Raw genomic sequence first — 21,687 nt, forward strand, 5'->3', positions numbered from 1 at the left:
TGCAAGAAGTGATGCTCGAGCGTCCAGATACAAAAAGTGTGACCACTCGAGCACAAGAAGTGTCACTCGAGCGTAGAATACAAACTCTCAAAAGTTTTACAGACAAGTGACCACTGCTAGAGCACAAGAAGTATCGCTCGAGCGAACACCACACGAGCACAAGAATGGCCGCTTGAGTGAAGAATAACAACTCCCAGTATCTCTACAGACCTGCAAAAGTGCTAGAAGTTCACAATGACTGCTCGAGCGTAGAAGAAAAATCTGGGCAACAACAGCTTGAGAAACAAGTCACCAACATGTTCCCAACGCAAACAAGACACTCCAATAACCAAACCCGATAAACAATGAGCAGAAGCAAGACATGAACAACCATAAAAGGCAATGAAACCCGGATCCAAAACATCAACAGGTCGAATTCAAACTAGGGTCGCTATATGGATATGATCAGTTTAGCGGTTTGGATTTTACAAATTTTGAACATTTTTTTGAATTATAATTCATTAATTTTACAATCTCCAACAACTAGTCATTTGAAAAAATAAGTGTTATTTGCCCATAATAAATCATGGCACCACACATGCATATTTTTAAGGTATTATTTTTCATTTTTATAAAAATATATATTTTATTATTTGTATTTTATGTTGTTAGTTGTTAGCATTTTTTTTTTTTTTTTTTGAACTTCACCTACAGACAGATCGGGTTCATGCGGGTGTGAGATGGTTGATCTGCCATCCAAACCATATCTGCAAATTTTGAAATATTTCATCTGCATCCGTTTGCTAAAAAATACATATCCGCCCAAAATCAATTGAATTGAATTAGATCGGATTGAGTTGAACAGATTGGATAGATTTATGATCACTCCTAATTCTAGCTATGATGCTAATTAAGGTAAAAAACAAACAAATAAACAAACAAGTAAGTCTTTCTCGTCCTCGTCCTCCTCCTCCGTCCGCCGATGATATCGGCCCAGACTCCTCCTTCATCAGCTGGCAATCTCAGCCAAATACCCTCATTCGCCTACTCCTCATTTCCAATAATGTTAAGATATTTAATTGTTTGTTTTCAATAATTCCTATTTGTTAGGAAGTCTGTTGTTTTTACCTATTCCTTAGGAGAATCCCAAATTATTAGGAGTTGTTAGTCGTGGAATTAGACGTTGCTTTATTTCCTAGCTTTCCTTTATTTGCATTTGTATTTAATTAGACTTCATATCAATGAATCAATATGGCATTCCTTTTTTCTGCAACAAACTCAATTTTAGTTTTCAACAGTTGGTACCAGAGCCCCCCACTAGGGCTTGATTTGAAAAAGCAACAGTCTTCATTCTTGCCGCAGCAAGATATTCAATGGCTTCTGAAAACAGCTTTGTGCAACTTGCGATTCCATGCTTCGATGGCCACTATGACCATTGGAGTATGTTGATGGAAAATTTTTTGCGATCCAAGGAGTACTGGACTCTTGTGGAAATCGGCATCGTTGAGCCCGCTAGTGAGACTGTTTTGATAAAAGTGTAGAGAAAGACGTTGGAGGATCAGAGATTGAAGGATTTGATGACAAAGAATTATTTGTTTCAAGCAATAGATCGTGCCATTCTCGAAACCATCCTAAAGGACACTACTAAAGACATCTAGGATTTGATGAATAAGAAGTACCAAGGCACTGCACGAGTGAAACGTGCACAACACCAAGCTCTTCGCAAAGAATTTGAAATTCTTCACATGAAGGAAGGAGTGTCAATTAATGATTACTTTGCAAGAACACTGTCAATTGCAAACAAGATGCACATTCATGGAGAAAATTTGGAAGATGTTGCAGTCATTAAGAAAATTCTTCGCTCATTGACACGTAAATTTGACTATGTGGTGTGTTCCATTGAAGAATCGAATGACATTGATAGTCTTTCGATTGATGTGTTGCAAAGATCACTATTTGTTCATGAGTAGAGGATGACCAACCATGTTGTGAAGGAGCAAGCCTTGAATATCATTACTCATGAAGGAACTACTTCTCCAGGAAGAGGTAGAGGACGTGGGGGATTTCGAGGAAAAGGCAGAGGTAGAAGATGCCAACTTTCTTGCAATCAAAGAGCACAATTTGACAAGGCGAGTGTGGAATGCTATCACTGTCACAAGCTTGGCCACTATTAGTATGAATGCCCTAACAAAGAGAAGGAAACCAAGGTAAATTTCGCTGAGATTGAAAAGGAAATGCTCTTGATGGCTTACATCGACAAGAAGGAGAATTCATCAGGTGACACTTGGTATTTGGATTCGGGTTGTGGCAATCACATGTGTGGAAACAAGTCTTTGTTCTATGATTTGGATGAAACATTCAAAGAAACTATGAAGCTTGGGAACAACTCCTGCATTTCTGTCATGGGGAAAAGGGATATCAAATTGCATATGAAAAACAATATGCAGATAATTTCTAGTGTGTTTTATGTCCCAGATTTGAAAAGCAATCTCATCAGTATAGGCCAACTGCAAGAGAGGGGTTATATCATCATCATCCAACAAAGGCGTTGTCAAATTCATCATCCAGAGAAGGGCCTAGTAGCAAAAGCAAAAATGACAGCCAATCGTATCTTCCCTCTATACATTCAATATGATGCCCAGAAGTGTCTCTCAACAAGAGTGCAAGATCCAACATGGATGTGGCATCTTCGTTATGGTCATTTGAGTTTCAAAGGCTTGAAAACCCTACATGAGAAGAACATGGTGGAAGGACTGCCTAAGATTAATTTTCCCACAGAAATGTGTGAAGATTGTATCGTTGGTAAACAATATCAGGATTCTTTCCTGCAAGGAAAAGCATGGAGAGCTGAGCAAATCCTACAGTTGGTTCATTCAGACATTTATGGACCAATCAATCCAACATCAAATGGAAACAAAAGGTACTTCATTACTTTTATTGATGATTATAGTCGAAAGACATAGGTTTATTTCTTGCAAGAGAAATTTGAAGCTTTTAGTGTTTTTAAAAGCTTTAAGGCTCGAGTTGAAAAAGAATCTGGCAAGTGCATTCAGATCCTTTGTACAAATCATGGTGGTGAATTTAACTTACATAACTTTGCAAGTTTTTGTGAATTGCATGGAATACGGAGGCAACTTACTGCTGCATACACACCGCAGCAAAACGGCATGGCAGAAAGAAATAATCAAGAACATAGTGCGTAGCATGTTGGTGAAAAAAAATATTCTGAAGACTTTCTGGCCAGAAGCAGTCAATTGGAGTGTTCATGCACTCAACCGAAGCCCTACCCTTGTAAAAAACATAACACCACAAAAAGCTTGGAGTGAAGTCAGGCCATGAGTTGATTACTTCAGAATCTTCAAGTGTATAGCGTATGCACATGTTCCAAATGAAAACAGAACAAAGCTTGACGATAAAAGTGTGAAGTGTGTCTTTATTGGGGTTAGTGAGGAATCCAAGGTGTACAAGTTATATAATCCCATCACCAAGAAAACAATCATCAGTCGAGATATTCTGTTTGATGAAGAAAACACATGGGATTGGAGCAGCACCGAACAACAACAAATTTTAACTGATGTTAAGGAAACTGGTAGGGAAATTAAACAGCCACTATCACCTCCTCTTGAAAGTCAGGGGTCTAAATCACAATTTTAGCTTCCTGGTCAGTCCCTTGGAGAAGTTTCACCAAGTTCCTTAACAAGTGTTTCAATTCCAAATGATGATCAGGCATCTAGCTCAGAACCACAACGACAAAGGAAAAGACCATCTTGGATGATAGATTATGTGAGTGGAGATGAATTATTTGATGAGGATACTACTGCTCATTTTGCTTTATTTGCAGGCTCTGATCTTATATTGTTTGCAGAAGTAGTGAAAGAAGAAAAGTGGAAAAAAGCTATGGATGCAGAGATTCAAGCTATAGAGAAGAATGAGGCTTGGGAGCTAACCGATCTTCCTGAAGGGCAAAAAACCATTGGTGTAATGTGGGTTTATAAGACGAAGCTGAATAAAAAGGGAGAAATTGACAAGTTCAAAGCAAGGCTGGTTGTGAAAGGCTACAATCAAGAGCATGGAGTTTATTATCAAGAGGTTTTTGCTCCTGTTGCAAGACAGGATACAATTCAGCTAGTGGTTTCATTAGCAACACAAAACTCATGGCCCGTCTTCTAACTTGATGTGAAATTGACCTTTCTTAAAGGTGAACTACTTGAACAAGTCTACATTGAGCAGCCTCCTGGTTATGTGATAAAAGGTAATGAACATAAGGTTTACAGATTGAAAAAAGCTTTATATAGACTAAAGCAGGCACCTCAAGTCTAGTACAATTGTATAGAAGGGCACTTTGAAAATGTAGGTTTCAACAAATGTCCATATGAACACACTCTATTTATCAAGTCTGGAGAAAAAGGTAAAATCCTTATAGTTTGCTCATATGTTGATGTTCTTATTTTCACGGGCAATGATGAGGCTATGTTTGTTGATTTTAAGAATTCTATGATGGCTGATTTTGACATGATTGATTTGGGAAAGATGAAATATTTTCTTGGTATAGAAATACTACAAACAGTTACTGGATGTTTTATTGGGCAAAAGAAATATGCTCAGGAGGTTTTGGAAAGGTTTCACATGGAGAATTATGATCCAGTTGGGTCTCCAACTGAACCAGGATTGAAGCTCTCAAGTGATCTTGACGGAGAAAGGGTTGATAGTACTTACTTCAAACAAATTGTTGGAAGTTTAATGTACTTAATAGCCACTCGGCCTGATATTATGTATGCAATGTGTCTAATTAGCAGGTTTATGGAAAGACCAACAGAGCTGCATCTCAAAGCTACTGAAAGAGTGTTTCGTTACTTGAAAGGAACAACAGATATCGGTATTTTCTACAAGAAAAATGAAGGACCTTTTTTGACTGGTTTCACTAACAGCGATTATGCTGGTGATTTAGATGATAGGCGGAGTACATCAGGCCATGTGTTTATGATGTGTTCAGGTGCCATATCATGGGCATCAAAGAAGCAATAGGTTGTTACCTTGTCCACAACAGAAGCAGAATTCATACCTGCAACAACTTCTGCATGTCAAGCAATTTGGTTGAGAAGGATTCTTGAAGAATTACAGTTTTATCAACATGGGCCTACTATGATTCATTGTGATAATAGTTCAACTATCAAACTCTCCAAGAGTCCAGTTTTATATGGAAGAAGCAAACATATAGATGTGAGGTTTCATTTTCTCCGTGATCTTGTAACTGAAAAAACCATTGATTTGGTTTATCGTCGAAGTGAAGACCAAGCTACAGATATCCTGACCAAACCTCTAAAGCTGGAAGCATTTGAGAAGTTGCGTGAGTTACTTGGAGTTTGTTTTTTTTTTAAATTGATTGCGTAGATGGCATTCAGTTTAAGGGAGGGTGTTAAGATATTTAATCGTTTGTTTTCAATAATTCCTATTTGTTAGGAAGTCTGTTGCTTTTATCAATTCCTTAGGAGAATCCCAGATTATTAGGAGTTGTTAGTCGTGGGATTAGACGTTGCTTTATTTTCTAGCTTTCAGTCATTTGCATTTGTATTTAATTAGACTTCATATCAATGAATCAGTATGGCATTCCTTTTACTCATTCTGCAGCAAACTCAGTTTTAGTGTTTCAACAAATAATTCAATAACTTAACTTTTTTTTACCTTCCCAGAAGAGGCTATAGTTAACAATCGCTAACTCTGAAGGCGAAATTTCAAAAGCAACAAATTAAAAAGAATAGCCAACAAATGAACCTATTAGGCTACTATTACTTTTATATTCTAGTTAGGAGTGATTGCAGATCGGGTTGGGTCAGGTTGCATCTCATTCACCATCTGTCTAAAATTAGGCGGATTGAAAAAAATTAATTCGCATATATCTACCAATTTGACGGGGCGTGCGAGTTGGCGAATGGATACGATCAGTTTAGCAGTTTGGATTTTACATGTTTTGGACATTTTTTTAAATTATAATTCATTAATTTTATAATCTCCAATAACTAGTCATTTGAAAAAATAAGTATTATTTGTCTATAATAAATCATGGCACCACAAATGCATATTTTTAAGGTATTATTTTTAATTTTTATAAAAATATATATTTTATTATTTCTATTCTATGTTGTTACTTGTCAACATTTTTTTTTTCGAACTTCATCTACGGGCAGATCGGGTTCATGCAGGTGCGAGATAGTTGACCTGTAATCTAAACCATATCCGCAAATTTTAAAATATTTCATCTGTATCTGTTCGCTGAAAAATACACATCCGCCCAAAATCAACCGAGTTGAATTGGATCAGATCGAGTTGGACAAGTTGGACGGATCTATGATCACTCTTAATTCTAGCTATGATGCTAATTGTTTTCATTTCTAAATTTTAGTTACACCAAATGCTTGATTTTGTATCCATTGGTGCTGTTTGATTGGAGAGATTAAAAGGTGGGATAGGATTAGGGGATGGATATGATTTATATCCGTTGTTTGGTTTTCTAATTTTACTTCGGACTAATAGTCCCTTCAGACTATTAGCCCCAAATGTGTTGGACTATTTTGTCTCATGGGTAGGGGGTTGGAACACAAATGGGGGGGATAAGGAGGATTTGAGATGAGGTAGTGAAATGATTATTTTGACCCTCTACTATTTAATTATGTATTATATTTGGTAAAATACAATAAAATTTAAATGTCTCAATTTAAAAATAAAATAATTTTATTTAATTTTTATTGATGTTTTATGTATTTAATTTTTTAAAATAATTTTTATAGATATTTTATTGATGTTATATTTTAAATTTTTGTTTATATTTTATTTAATTATTATTATTTTTTAAAATAAATTTATTTAATTGTGTAAAAAATAAAATAAAATAAAATAAAATAAAATTTTATTTAATCTAGCTAAAAATAATTAAAATATTAAAAATATGTTTAATATTGCTATTACTTAGTAAATAATTGAAAATGGTAAAATAGTCAATTGAACATTTATTCTTCTCTATAATATCTCAAACAAACATAGAATTCATATCGTATCAAACCAAATAGTCATTCCTGACATTTAATCCCATGACTAAACAAACATGGAATACATATCCTATTCAACCAAACAGTCCTAGGACTATGAATCCCAGGATTACAATCTAATGGATTCCAATCCCCCTTTATCCAGTCCGTCCAAACAAACACACCCTTACAGCATGTTTGTTTGGTTGGATTGAAGGGTGGGATTGGATTAATAGTCCATCTGGATTAATAGTTCGTTGTTTGCTTCAAATTTTTTATACCAGACTATTAATCTCAAATCTGTTGGACTATTGTATCCCATGGAGGGGGGTGGGACACAAATCATGGGATAACTTATCCCATGGGATTAGGTTGCCAAATTACATTGTTGACCCTCTAATATTAAATATCTTTTTCCTCGTTGTATTAATCATACTCAATAAAGTAGTTTGAATTTAAAAATAAAATAATTTTATTTAATTTTTAGGATGTTTTATTTATTTAATTTCTTAAAATAATTTTTTATAAATATTTAATTGATGTTTTATTATAAAATTTTGTTGATATTTTATTTAATTTCATTATTTAAATTTTAGTAAATGTTTTATTTAATTTCATTATTTAATTATTATTATTTTTTAAAATAAATTTATTTAAAATTTTAATTAAAAAAATAGCATATATTTTTATTGATATTTTATTTATTTTATTTTTAAAAAAAATTATTTAATTGTGTAAAAAATAAAACAAAATAAATTTTTATTTAATCTAGCTTAAAATAATTAAAATATTAAAGATATGTTTAATATTGCTATTACTTAGCAAATAATTGAAAAGGGTAAAATAGTCATTTGAGCATTTATTCTTCTCCATAATATTTCAAACAAACATAAGATTCATGTCCTATCCAACCAAATAGTATTTTCCTGACATTTAATCCCATGACTAAACAAACATGTGATACATATTTTATCTAATCAAATAATCTCAGGACTGTGAATCCCAAGATTATAATCTGATGAATTTCAATCCCCCCTTATTCAATATGTCTAAACAAACATGTTATTTGGGTATTAGAACAAAAGGACATCAACAATTAAGCTATATTTGAGTAGGAATTGCCAATAGACATCAGTTATTGATTTCAAAACTTTGATGAATCCTTGATACGTTACAGTAATTATACTAGAAGTTGTGGCACATGGAGTTAATATTAGGAATTAGTATAGATGAATTAAGAGATAATTAGTGGAAAGTTTCATTGAATGATATATATATATATATATATATATTTATATCATTATATTTATTGTAGACATATATATCCTTTTCATAGAGATTTGCTGGACAATCATAGAGATTTTTTTCCTTTTACCATAGCATTTATTGATTTAATTTTGGTTTTGATTTTTTTAACAAGCTAGGATATGAAAAGATGATTTGAGCACAAAGTTCTCGAGAAATTATTCATTGGTCCTTGGGCAGGGATCACATGTCTCAGGTGGTGCTCCACACCCATCATAACTAGCCATGTCATGCATGATGTGGCAAAGTTATTGACATACAGCTAAGTTGGCAAATTATATAATTAGCTAAGTTAGCACATTATATGATTGGTGTGCAGCACTACCTAGGACATGTGACCTGCTGCCCTAAGACCAATGAATAATTTCTCAAAGTTCACCCTCTTTTTCTTGCCATTTAATTGGGGTTACGTGAAAACTAAGTGGTAATATGGGGATCTGTGAATTTCTTTTTATAGGTAATTTTGTATTTTCAGTGTAAAAAAATTGTGTGAAAGGTCATAATTTTTTATTGAACAATTTTTTTATTTTGAAAATAAAAAATTTGTGATTTGAGTGTCCTTAGAACACAAAATATATATATATATATATATATATATATATGTATATATTAAAAGAATTAAAGAAAAGAAGATATGTTTTACTAAGGTCTCGTTTGGCAAATGATTTTTTTAACCAAAAAGTCATTAAAAAAATCAAAAAGCCAATAACCCATACCAAAAAAATCAAAGATTCCCTTTTCTCTCTACTTTTTGCACATCTTTTCGTAAAAAATCAAAAATACATCCCAAACATATTAGTTTTTTTACATCACATTTTAGCTAAAAAGCCAAAAAGTTACTAAAAAAACCTGTTCCCAAACGAGGCCTAAATTTAATAAATTTTTTAATATAATTGTAATGCACATTTTCAGTTTAATCTCAGTTAGGGATGGCCATTTAAATCCACTCCGAGGGGGGCTCGCCCATACCCATCCGAATGGGGCAGATTTTACCAACCCCGACACTTATGTAGGGCAAGGGGTGGATTATGTTTTGATCACCTGCAATGGGGCTGGGGCGGGGTCGAGCATCGCTTCCCCTGATCTAAGCCCGACCCGATATAATTGTTGTTCAAATTGTGAAATTAAATAAATAGATTTATGAAGAAATCAAATTATATACCAAGAACATATGCTGATAATTACAATTAAATTTCAACAGAAATACACAAAACAATAAAAAGGTAAAGAGACGAAATCGAAGCCTGCACGGAAGCAGTTTCCTTAAAACAGATTTCGCCGCCTCACGGGTCGAGTGCTTGAGGAATCCCGGCGTCTATCTTCTAGGATACAACGGTCAAAACCAGCTACGGCAGAAGCACTTTCTGTCTAGCTTAGCGAACAAGAACAGTGGCAGCACTCTCTCAATGTAGGAACTTTCTAGCAAACTGACTTGTAAAATGGAAGCAAAAAATTTCTATATTGAAACTTGATAGGAGGGTCTCAATTTATACATGTAAAGGGAAGACAAGAAGAGCCTCCAGCCTTTAAGGCTGGTCATTAAAACACCAAGCATCCATAGCCCCTTTCCAAAAATATGAAAGTTTGGATGCCCAAAGGATTCACACCCTTTAGCCAAGAAAAAGGATTTAAATACTCTTTAAAATCCTATTCATGAATCTAACATCATGAGACAATTTCTTGGCAATTTCTTATTCAAAACTCAATAGTTTTTGGCTCACTTGGACCTAACACAATAAAATGTTGGGACACACTTTAATATTTAATTAAAGTCACCACACTTTAATATTAAATTAAAGTCAGCAAAAATCATTTTTTCCAACAATCCCCCACATGAATAAAAATTGACCGAAAGACTCAACAAACGGACATCGTTCAACAATAATGACTCGAAAAGAGAGTACAACGAACTAACCCCAACATCAGATAAGGTAGCTTTTGGCTTTGAACCTCTCCCAGTGAAAACCTATCGAGTTTACTGGCTGATCAGTGAATAAGACATCTTGAACTGCTCTACCGTTTATGTAAACTGAGACAATAGATCTCACACGGGAATTACTCCTATCACCATTCTGTTCTCACTGGTGTGCCCTGTGTGGCCCTGGACACTAGCCTGGTTCAGCGAGTGGTTTCAAAGAATCTTGGCCTGCCCAATTCTTCTAGAAGCGGCCCCACTTCACACTCACATAGGTGACTCTACTTGAGTATCCTGCAATACTCAACTTAACAGCTTAACACACTAGAGTCATTAAAAGCTCAGCTTAACCTCTACACTTGTAGGTATCACTGATAGAAGGAATGGCTAGAGGTTTAACCACCTCAGTAACATACCACCGTTACACGCAATTAGGTTGTCCCATCAAACCTAGATCATGGGATCTCCAGTCAACTAGGTTGGGTTTCCATTCCAGTAACTTCCAAAGCCTCAACCCCATTCCTTTTGACGACGTTTCGACTAACACTCGACTTAACCCTTTGGTTAGTGGATCCGAAATGTTGTCCTTAGACTTTACATAGTCTAAAGAGACAACTCCATTCAAGAGTAGTTGTCGTATAGAATTATGTCTACGACGGAAATGTCTAGACTTTCCATTATACATATTATTCTGTGCCCTACCAATTGCAGATTGACAATCACAATGAATACAAATAGCTGGCACAGGTTTGGAATATCTTCAATGAAATGGCGAAGCCATTCTGCTTCTTCCGTTGCTTTATCCAAAGCAATAAACTCTGATTCCATTGTTGATCTAGATATACAAGTTTGTTTGGAAGATTTCTAAGACACGGCTGCCCCACCAAGAGTGAACACATATCCACTAGTGGACTTTGAGTCCTTTATATCTGATATCCAATTCGCGTCACTATATCCTTCAAGCACCGCTGGATATCGAGTATAATGCAGCCCATAATCCCGAGTGTAGCGTAAATACCTTAACACCCGCATAATGCCCTTCCAATGAGAAGCATCAGGATTACTTGTGTATCTACTAAGCCTGCTAACCGAGTAAGCTATATCTGGCCTAGTACAACTCATCAGATACATTAAACTTCCAATTACCCAAGAATATTCTAACTGTGAGACACTTTCATTATTATTCTTGGTTAAATGTAGACTTAAGTCTACAGGTGTCGATGACACACTCGTATTTGATCCACTAAACTTCTCAAGTATCTTATCAACATAATGAGACTAAGATAATACAATTCCGCCAGAGATTCTGGTAATCTTAATTCCCAGAATAACATCTGCAATGCCCATATCCTTCATGTCAAACTTAGAGTTTAACAACTTCTTGGTAGTTTTGATCATTTCATCGTTGCTACCGATAATGAGCATATCATCAACATATAGACACAAAATGACATAACCTCTGTCAGTGTCTTTGACATAAATACACTTGTCACATTCGTTGATTCTAAACCCATTTGACAACATTACATTGTCAAACTTCTCATGCCATTGTTTAGGCGCTTGTTTCAAACTATACAAAGATTTGACAAGTTTACAGACTTTCTTGCTTTGTCCTGGAGCTGAAAACCCTTGAGGTTGCTCTATGTAGATTTCTTTATTCAAATCTCCATTTAAGAAAGCTGTCTTTACATCCATCTGGTGTATCTCAAGATTGCACAAAGCTGCTATCGCAATCACCATGTGAATGGATGTCATCCTAGTTACAGGTGAGTACGTATCAAAGTAATCCAGGCCTTTTCGTTGCATGTACCCTTTGATAACGAGCCTCGCCTTATACTTGTCAATTGACCCATCGGCCTTCATCTTTCTTTTAAAAATCCATTTGCAGCCTAAAGGCTTGCAACCTGGAGGTAAATCTACCAACTCCCAGGTGTGGTTCTGTAAGATGGAGTCAATCTCACTTTTGATCGCTTCTTTCCATAAAGGACTCTCAGGAGAAGTCACAGCTTCGTGGAAAGTTTGAGGTTCGTTCTCAACCATATAAGTCAAGATGTCTGGACCAAAAGATTTGGATATCCTAGCCCTTTTACTCCTTCTGGGCTCATCTAAAACCTCAATTTGATCATCACCTGAATCATCAACATGATCATCCTCACTAGCAAGCTCATCAAATTGCTCCAAAGTCCTTGGAACCTCTTCATGGGTTCGGCAAGAAAAAATGTGTTCAAAGAAACATGCATTCCTTGACTCCATGATGGTATTCCTGTGTATGTCTGGGATTTCAGACTTATGTACAAGAAATCGATATGCACTACTAATATGTGCATAACCAATGAATATACAATCCACGGATTTCGGGCCTATCCTAACCCGTTTGGGTGTAGGAATCGCCACTTTTGCGTCCTATTCTTCCGCTCAGCAATCCCATTAGACTGAGGAGAATAAGGCGTCGTGGTTTGGTGGATAATCCCAGATTGAGCACAAATCTCAATAAACGAAGATTCATACTCACCACCACGATCACTTCTTAAAGCCTTAATCTTGCGGCCTACTTGATTCTCAACTTCATTCTTATAAAGAACAAACTTGTTAATTGCCTCATCTTTGCTTTTGAGCAAAAAGACATAACAATACTTAGTGCAATCATCAACAAAAGTGATGAAGTACTTATTGTCACCACGTGATTGTATAAATTTTAAGTCACACACATCACTATGCACTAAATCCAACGGTTTTGAACTTCTTTCAATAGAATGAAACGAAGATCTTGTCAACTTTGCTTTAACACAAGTTTCACACTTGTGTTTCGGATTAATCTTAAAAGATGGTATGTGATCTAACTTGATTAATCTACGTAAAGATTCAAAGTTCACATGTCCTACTCTACCATACCACAAATTGGAAGACTCAAGCATGTAAACAGAAGAAGATGCACCTTTATTCATCTTTGGGATAACAGTCATAACATTGAGTTTAAACATACCCCCCAACATATAACCCTTACCCACATACATTCCGCTTTTGGTAAGAACGACCTTGTCAAACTCAAAAACCATGCGAAAACCATGTTTACTAAGAAGAGACCCTGAGACAAGATTCTTACGAATGTTCGGAACATACAGGACTTCGTTCAAGGTCAGCTCCTTTCTTGACATCAACTTCAGGACCACCTTTCCTTTTCCCTCAACAATCGAGGTAGCAGAGTTTCCCATAAACAACTTCTCACCGTTTGTAACTGGTTCGAAAGTTGTAAACAGCTTCTGCTCGGAGCAAATGTGGCGTGTAGCCCCAGTATCAATCCACCATTCTTTTCTGTTTGAACCCACCAGATTCACCTCAGAGACAACGGCAGACAAGTGCATATCATCCTCCTCATGGGAGTGCTCTTGTAAGTCTGCCATATGAGCACGAGGTTTGGTCTTGTATGGCTTCTTCTGCTTGCGGTAGTCACTAGCCCGATGCCCTTCGTTACCATAGTTATAAAACTTCCCAAAGAACTAATAACCTGGTTCCTGCGGCTTGTAAGCCAACTTCTTTGCAACACCACCCATTGGCCCCAGCTTAGAGCTCTTGTTCACAGGGGACTTCTTCCTTATCCCAGAAGATTTGCCATGCTCAACGACATTGGCCTTTATTGAGGAGGTACTCCCTCATTTCTTTCTATTATCCTCCTCAATCCGGAGTCGGACAACCAGCTCTTCAACTAACATTTCCTTGCGCTTGTGCTTCAAGTAATTCTTGAAATTCTTTCAACCATTGGGAAGTTTCTCAATGATCACAGCAACTTGGAATGACTCGTTCAAAGGCATCCCCTCAGCATGAATATCATGCAAGATCACTTGGAACTCCTAGACTTGGCTTATCACAGTTTTAGAATCTACCATTTTAAAATCAAGGAACCGGCCAACCACAAATTTCTTTGCCCCGACATCCTCAGTCCTGTACTTTTTGTCCAGAGATTCCCATAATTTTTTTGCTGAGCTCTTGGAACAAAACACACTATAGAGTGAGTCTGCCAAGCTGTTGAACACATAGTTTCGGCAAAGATAGTCTGTCTGCTTCCATGTGTCAAGCGCCATGACTTTCTGCCTGTCAGGCTCATTCTCTGTCACGGCTGGAGGATCCTCACTCAGAACCTTGGCAAGGTTAAACGTGGTCAAGTAAAACAACATCTTTTGCTGCCATCTCTTAAAATTTTCCCCAGCAAATTTTTCTAGGCGCTCATGGTGACTAAGCGGTCCTCCCAAAACAACCAGAGTAACACCAGGGTTGACCACAGAGGTCACAGCAGTAGGGGTTGGTAATCTAATTGCCCCGGGGTTCAAATCCCCACCAACATTAGCAGTAGCAGCAGCATCAATGATAGTTGCCATTTTCTGAAAATTACACCAGAATATCACTTCTGTGTTTCCAGAAATTAAACTTAACCCTTAGAAAATCCCTTAGAAGAAAAATTAATTCAAAAATTAGTCTCACCATAAAACCTAGAATCGAACATGGTCAAGAAAGTTCCCAAGAAGACTGGAGGGGTCACATCGGTCCCACTTAAAACCCAGTTAACCTTTTGACAAAACTTTTAAGAGCATATTGACTCCTAGTCCGTGATAAATAATTTTAAGAATTAAATTTTCTTAGGGATGAACTAGGTTAAAACAAACCAAGGTCCAAAATTTTTACAAGCAATGTAAAATGATTGCTACAACAATATAAGCAAATAAAATTTGCTACTACAAATTGGTAAACAAACCAACTACATCTTAAGTAAACATGTTTCAAACATTTAAATAAAATAGCCAATCCATAAGGATTCTATTTAGTCCAAAAGCCTTTCCACGCTTAGGTATTCTTATTCAACACAAAAGTTAGTAGTCCAAACATTTTTGTTTTTACATCCCAAATACTATTCATTTGGTTTTATATTTGTTTTTTTCATTGGTATCCCTACAAAGAAAGTTAGTAGCAAACCACAACAAAATACAAAGAAATAATCTAAAAAATTTAATAAATTAAATGAAACCATCTAGCCAACTTTTAATTATATAAGTAACCAATGCATTAAAATGCCAATTAAATTAAAACTTTAAAATAAAGTTCTATACTCATGGGTTATGAATGAAATTAATTCATAATAAACATTTAAACTATTAACTCTAAATAAATAAGTTAAATTCAAAATTAATGCACCCAATTAAATCATTCAGATTAATGCTCCCAATTAGATCATTTAGATTAATGCACCTAATTAAATAATTCACATGAATGCACCCAATTAGATAATTTAGATTAATGCTCCCAATTAGATAATTTAGATTAATGCACCTAATTAAATAATTCACATTAATCATGTACACAATTCATAAAATATAAAAAATATAAAAAAATATAAAAAAAACTCTATAACTCCAAAATACATTAAATTATGTAATCTAGTCTAGAAAATAATAAGCATGTAACAAATTAAAACTAGAATAAAATTAGCATGTCAAAATTGCAACATCCATAAATTATATTTTATACCTTAAAATTCATGCAAATTATGATAGAGAATTCTAACAAAGCTAAGCAATTAGAGAGTACCATTGCATAATTTACAATCATTGAAATAGTGAGCAATTCTACAACAATTCCTAGTAACATTATACAAAGCTAACCTAATAGTCTATATAAATCTATTCGATCAATTTCATAGAAAATATATATAAAATCTGTTTTAAGCTTGTTGTTCAAATTGTGAAATTAAATAAATAGATTTATGAAGAAATCAAATTATATATCAAGAACATATGCTGATAATTACAATTAAATTTCAACAGAAATACACAAAACAATAAAAGGGTAAAGAGACGAAACCGAAGGCTGCACGGAAGCTGTTTCCTTAAAACAGATTTCGCCGCCTCACGGGTCGAGTGCTTGAGGAATCCTGGCGTCTGTCTCCCAAGATACGACGGTGAAAACCAGCTACGGCAGAAGCACTTTCTGTCTACCTTAGCGAACAAGAACAGTGGCAGCACTCTCTCAATATAGGAACTTTCTGGCAAACTGACTTGTAAAATGGAAGCAAAAAATTTCTATATTGAAACTTGATAGGAGGGTCTCAATTTATACATGTAAAGGGAAGACAAGAAGAGTCTCCAGCCTTTAAGGCTGGTCATTAAAACACCAAGCATCCATAGCCCCTTTCCAAAAATATGAAAGTTTGGATGCCCAAAGGATTCACACCCTTTAGCCAAGAAAAAAGATTTAAATACTCTTTAAAATCCTATTTATGAATCTAACATCATGAGGCAATTTCTTTGCAATTTCTTATTTAAAACCCAATGGTTTTGGCTCACTTGGACCTAACACAATAAAAGGTTGGGACCCACTTTAATATTTAATTAAAGTCACTACACTTTAATATTAAATTAAAGTCAGCAAAAATCATTTTTTTCAACGATAATTAATAATATATGTATATATATATATATATATATATAAAATATAATTAGATATAAGAAAATAATATTAAAAGTCTATGATTTTTTTTAAATATAAATAAATAAAATTTTAAAAGTCTCACTGTTTATATATATGAAAATAAAAAAAAATTAAAAAAAATTATTTAGTGTATTAAGAATTTAAATGATTCTTAATTTTTTTGATAATTAAAATGTGATCGGATATTTGCGGGTATCTGCGAGGGTGGAGGTGGGGTTAAAAAATTCTATCCGTAGCGTTGTTGGTGGGGCTGGGGGCAATGTTTTAAAAACCGGACCGGTGAGCGAACCGGAAAAGGGATCGGGTGGACGGGTCACCGGTTCAACCGTCGGGTTGAACCGGAATCGAATCATGATGTAATAAATATATTAAAATTATATTTAATTAAAAATATAAGTAATAAAATTATAAATTAAAAATATTAAAAATATTAAATTATCTTAAATATTTGTCTTAATATTTTTTTTACTGAAAATATAATAATATATTTTAAAATATTATTAATTTCAATTTTGGAAGATGAAATCAAATATTTAATATTCCCTCCATATGATTTTAATTCAAATAATTTGATTGAAAGAAGAGCAAAATTTTTGAAGGGATATCAAATTTTCAATATTCCCTCCAATACCTATTATCATGCGAAAAAGTAAGAAAAAAATGTTACCTTTATATCTATACATATTATGCCAAATTGGCCTCCAAAACCTCAAATAAAATTCTTATCTAAATAAAAATAAAATAAAATAAATCATCAAATAAAATTTGATAAATTAAAATTTTTAAAAAACATTCAAAAAGTACCTGTTGGCTAACCTCCTTTAAAATCTTACTTTGTTACAACTTTATTTAAATTATTTATTAAATAAATAAATACTTATTGGCTTACAACAAAATTTATAGATTTTTTTTTTCCTCCAAAAAGTGCATATATTAGCCAACCTCCTTTAAAATCCTACCCAATTTAAAAATCTATCAAATTAGCCAAATTTAGAAAAAAATTAATTGACTGACTAAACAAATATTGAATGCAGAAAGTAAAATAGTATACAAGTCCATTTTCAAGGAGTCAGGATCCTCTAGAGTGATTTTTTGGAAGTTTGGTTATCACAAATATCATAATTAATTTTTTTTTCAACTCAGAATTAGAATAAAAATGAATTATAACCAAACACCAACAAAAAGTATAATTAAGAAGCTCTTGTATCATAACCAAAATAATCAAAATGTACATCTATTATTATAACATTAGCAATTAGAGTCTATTTGAACTAGCGTTCTACCCGTGCTATGCACATGTTCTGTTTATAACTATTTGTATATATGTAAATTGCAATTTTTTTTTCCACACAAAAAAAGGAATATAACAAATGAAGCAAATCTTCAATCAATTATTTTATGTTTGTTTTTATTCAAAATTTAAAAATAAGGTACGGGGAAAAATTTATAACTGAATTAAGAAAAAAATTATTCCTAACGACATTTTTTTACTTCTATATAAATACTTAAAAAAATAAACCTAAAAAGATAGTCAATATAAATATTATACATTAAGTAAAAAAATGTGGTTAGCAATTATACTTACATAAATTTACTATAGTTTTAATTTCAAATTTTAAAAAAATATATTTTAAAAGTATTTTTTTTAGCTAGTACCAAATAGATTTTTCTTAGCAAAAATGAAAGTTATAAAATTTTGTTGCAAATTTTCAAATGTCTATTGTTATACATTCTATTCTACTTGCTTGTTTATTTGCTTGCTTGCTTGTTTTGAGAATTTTGATCTTTGATTTTTGCTCCACATTCATCGTATTGTTTTATTTATTTTTCTTTTTCTTGCTTGATTTTCGCATATACTTCTTTTATAGTGCATCTCCGAGTGTATTAGTGAAAATATCACACTTAAAATGTACAAAATTACAATATATAGAAGAAAAAAAAAAGTAAGTAATTGCCCAAAACTAAAACTACTTTAAGAAAAAATAAAAAATAAAAACAAAAATGAAATCGTTTGAAATAGAAAATGATTTATTTATTAATTAATTAATTTTTAAAAATAAAATTTTAAAGAAAACAAAGAAAAATATAAGAATAAAAAAAAGTACATAAACTAAACATAAAATGTGATACAAAATATAAATGAATTGTAGGATTTTCAAGAAGTGAGACTTATAAACAAATTTTATAAAATCTTGTGTATTCATTTACTTTATGCGTATATTTTTGGTACTTCTAATTCTAAGAATAACATTGAAATAATTTGCACTTCTTTCATTAGGTCCATCTAATAGTTTTAGCAAGCACATATGTAATAAATTTTATAACACAAAACACAAACAATTGTGAGACAAAGAGATGTGGTTTGAGACATTTCAATTGTTGAATTCTATTAATTAATAGTTATTAGGCTTCAATGATTGGGCTTCTAATATTTGTTAGCCATTAAAACGGAGTTTTTTTATTCTATCTATATTCACTTAATAATTTGAGAGTGGACACATCTCAAGTTTTTATACAAATACTTGGCACATTTTTTGAGCATTATTAATGAAATGCACAGTGTAATTTTTTTTTCTCTTTTTTTTTCGCAATTGCAACATGTTATTTTTTTAATAAGAATTTATATTTGTTTTAGATATTTTTTTTAATATAAAAATTATTTTTTTTAGATTTGAATGAAATACACAGTATAATTTTTTTATTTTTTATTTTTACAATTACAACTTGTTATTTTTTAATAAAAATTTATATTTATTTTAGATATTTTTTTAATATACAAATTATTTTTTACAGTGTAATTTTTTTTTTCTTTTTTTTCCGCTATTACAACATGTTATTTTTTAATAAGAATTTATATTTGTTTTAAATATTTGTTTAGTATATACATTATTTTTTTTAGATTTTTTATAAAAATTAAAAATAATTTAACAATCCCGTCCCTAACTATAGTGTATGGGAGAAGTTAAAAATGGTGCGGCAGCAGGTATGGAAGAAATCAAAAAGGCTCGTGGATTGAGAAAAATCAATAAATGCTGACATTTTTTTTAAAATCAAAAAATTAGAAAATTAAAATTAATGTATTAAAACTCCTATAAAACTTGTGAGTTAAAATCTCATTTCTCTTATATTATATATTGATAGATTATAGTTGCGAATGTATCACTGATTGATCACAAAAACTTTATGTGAACCATTGATATCAACTAATTACAGGCCCTGGCAACCCTTGTTTGGGACTAAAAAATAGCCTTAAACCCTAAAAAAGTTAAATAGTCTTAAACAGTAGCCTAAGCCACTAATTTATATTTTTTTTTTAAAAAGAAAAAGAAGTGAGATTAGGGACAGCCTACCACTATCACATTGACAACCTATCCCACAGGTAGTAAATGAAAATTTTGCCCCTTTTAGACCAATTTTGAAAAAAAGTGAGGTTATGGACAAATTTGTCATTTCAGTTTCAAACATCATTTCAAATACATTTTTTAATAGAATAATCAATCAAAAAATTCAACCCAACTTCCCTAACACAAAAATTAAAATAACCTATTAAAATAATCAAATAACTAAAAAATAAAATAAAAAAAAAAAACAATTTCAACCAATCAAAAGGCAAAGGGGGTCGTGGGGGTCCCTTGGAAAGGGGGTCTCACTCTTTTTTGTAGAATATATGTGTTGTAAATAATATAATATTTCTAAAATAAATTTTTAAAAAAAAAAAACTCTTAATTTTAAAACTTTTGAAATAACAATTATAATTTAAAAGACGATATTACCTTCAACTATAAAAATAAATTTTCTTTTCTCATAAAATAAAAAATAAAAACAGTACAAAGTAATTACTAAATCTATGTGGGAATATAAAACCCTTTCAGGAATATAAATATATTTTTTTTAAAAGTAATTCCTAAATCTAGGGTAACTGCTATGTTTGCCAATAAACCCATACACTAAAAAAATAAATACATAAATAAATAAAATAACATGTTCAATTGTTGTTAAGCTAAAATTGTTCAAGAGGTACATGCAACCACAAATGAATGAGAGAGGGCGTGCATTAATACCGTAACTTACTACTATAAAATATATTATGAACTTACCCTTATCAGTTCATAATTTATTGTGAATGTGTTTGTATGGTGGAGATTAAATTGATAAAATGTGGAGTCCATGAGTAAAATAAATTTAAACTATTAATTCATTTTTCTGAATAAATTTTGGGTTAATAAATCGAAATTTGTAGTGTTGTATTACTATTATTATGACTAATAACTTGTGCAGGAGGAGCCATGGATGAAATTGAGTTGTAAAAATCTAGGGAGTAATCCATTCTACTTTCAATCAATTTTGATATTCTCCTGCGTTATTTTTAAATCTTTATCCAAATTTATAGTCCAAACACAGTTTAAAGAAAAAATCCAAGTGATCAGCAACCAAAGATGCATCTCGCTAGCTTGGAGCAATTGCAACTGGTATCTTTAGAACAAATTTGAAATTAATTAAATCATACATTCAGTGACATGATTAAATGACATTGGTTAATAAATTGGATAAAATAAACTTGGTTAGTAAATTTATAGTGAAAAATGCAAAAGTTTAAAAAATTTAAATAAAATTTGAATTATCAACTAGTTGAATTCTGTCAACAAAAAAAACAAATCAGTTCATATTAAAATTCTGCTTTTGGACATTTATGTATATGTATGTATGTATACGAGACCTCATATTAAAAATTTGCTTTGAGCCCCGAAAAAAACAGAGCCGATCCTGCTGATATAAATTTATAAACAGTTTCCACAGGCCACCAGCTATGGAGGGACTTGCAGGAAGGAATGTCAATCATATGAAAAACTTCAATTTCACCCTCTGTTAATAAGGTGCTGCTGAATGTTAGAATACGTGTTCAAGTTTGAGGGTAGCTTTCTCTGTTGCAAATATAGGTTAGCCCCTACATCCAACCCAACCCAACCCAACCCAACCCAACCCTTTCGG

At 32.8% G+C, this 21,687-nt stretch overlaps 1 protein-coding gene across 1 annotated transcript; it reads left to right on the forward strand.

Moving 5' to 3' along the window:
• Positions 1 to 1,643: 1,643 nt before the first annotated feature.
• Positions 1,644 to 1,949, forward strand: LOC145803329 (uncharacterized). The gene has a single exon (XM_082896603.1). The coding sequence runs from the start codon at positions 1,644 to 1,646 to the stop codon at positions 1,947 to 1,949; it is 306 nt and encodes a 101-aa protein (XP_082752729.1).
• The last annotated feature ends 19,738 nt before the right edge of the window (positions 1,950 to 21,687 follow it).

This window comes from Camellia sinensis, chromosome 11 (assembly GCF_055761805.1).
Source record: "Camellia sinensis isolate YWXY chromosome 11, ASM5576180v1, whole genome shotgun sequence".
NCBI lineage: Eukaryota > Viridiplantae > Streptophyta > Magnoliopsida > Ericales > Theaceae > Camellia > Camellia sinensis.

Excerpts from the sequence above, each read along its gene's own strand:
- LOC145803329 (XM_082896603.1), top strand. The coding sequence starts at position 1,644 with ATGAATAAGAAGTACCAAGGCACTGCACGAGTGAAACGTGCACAACAC.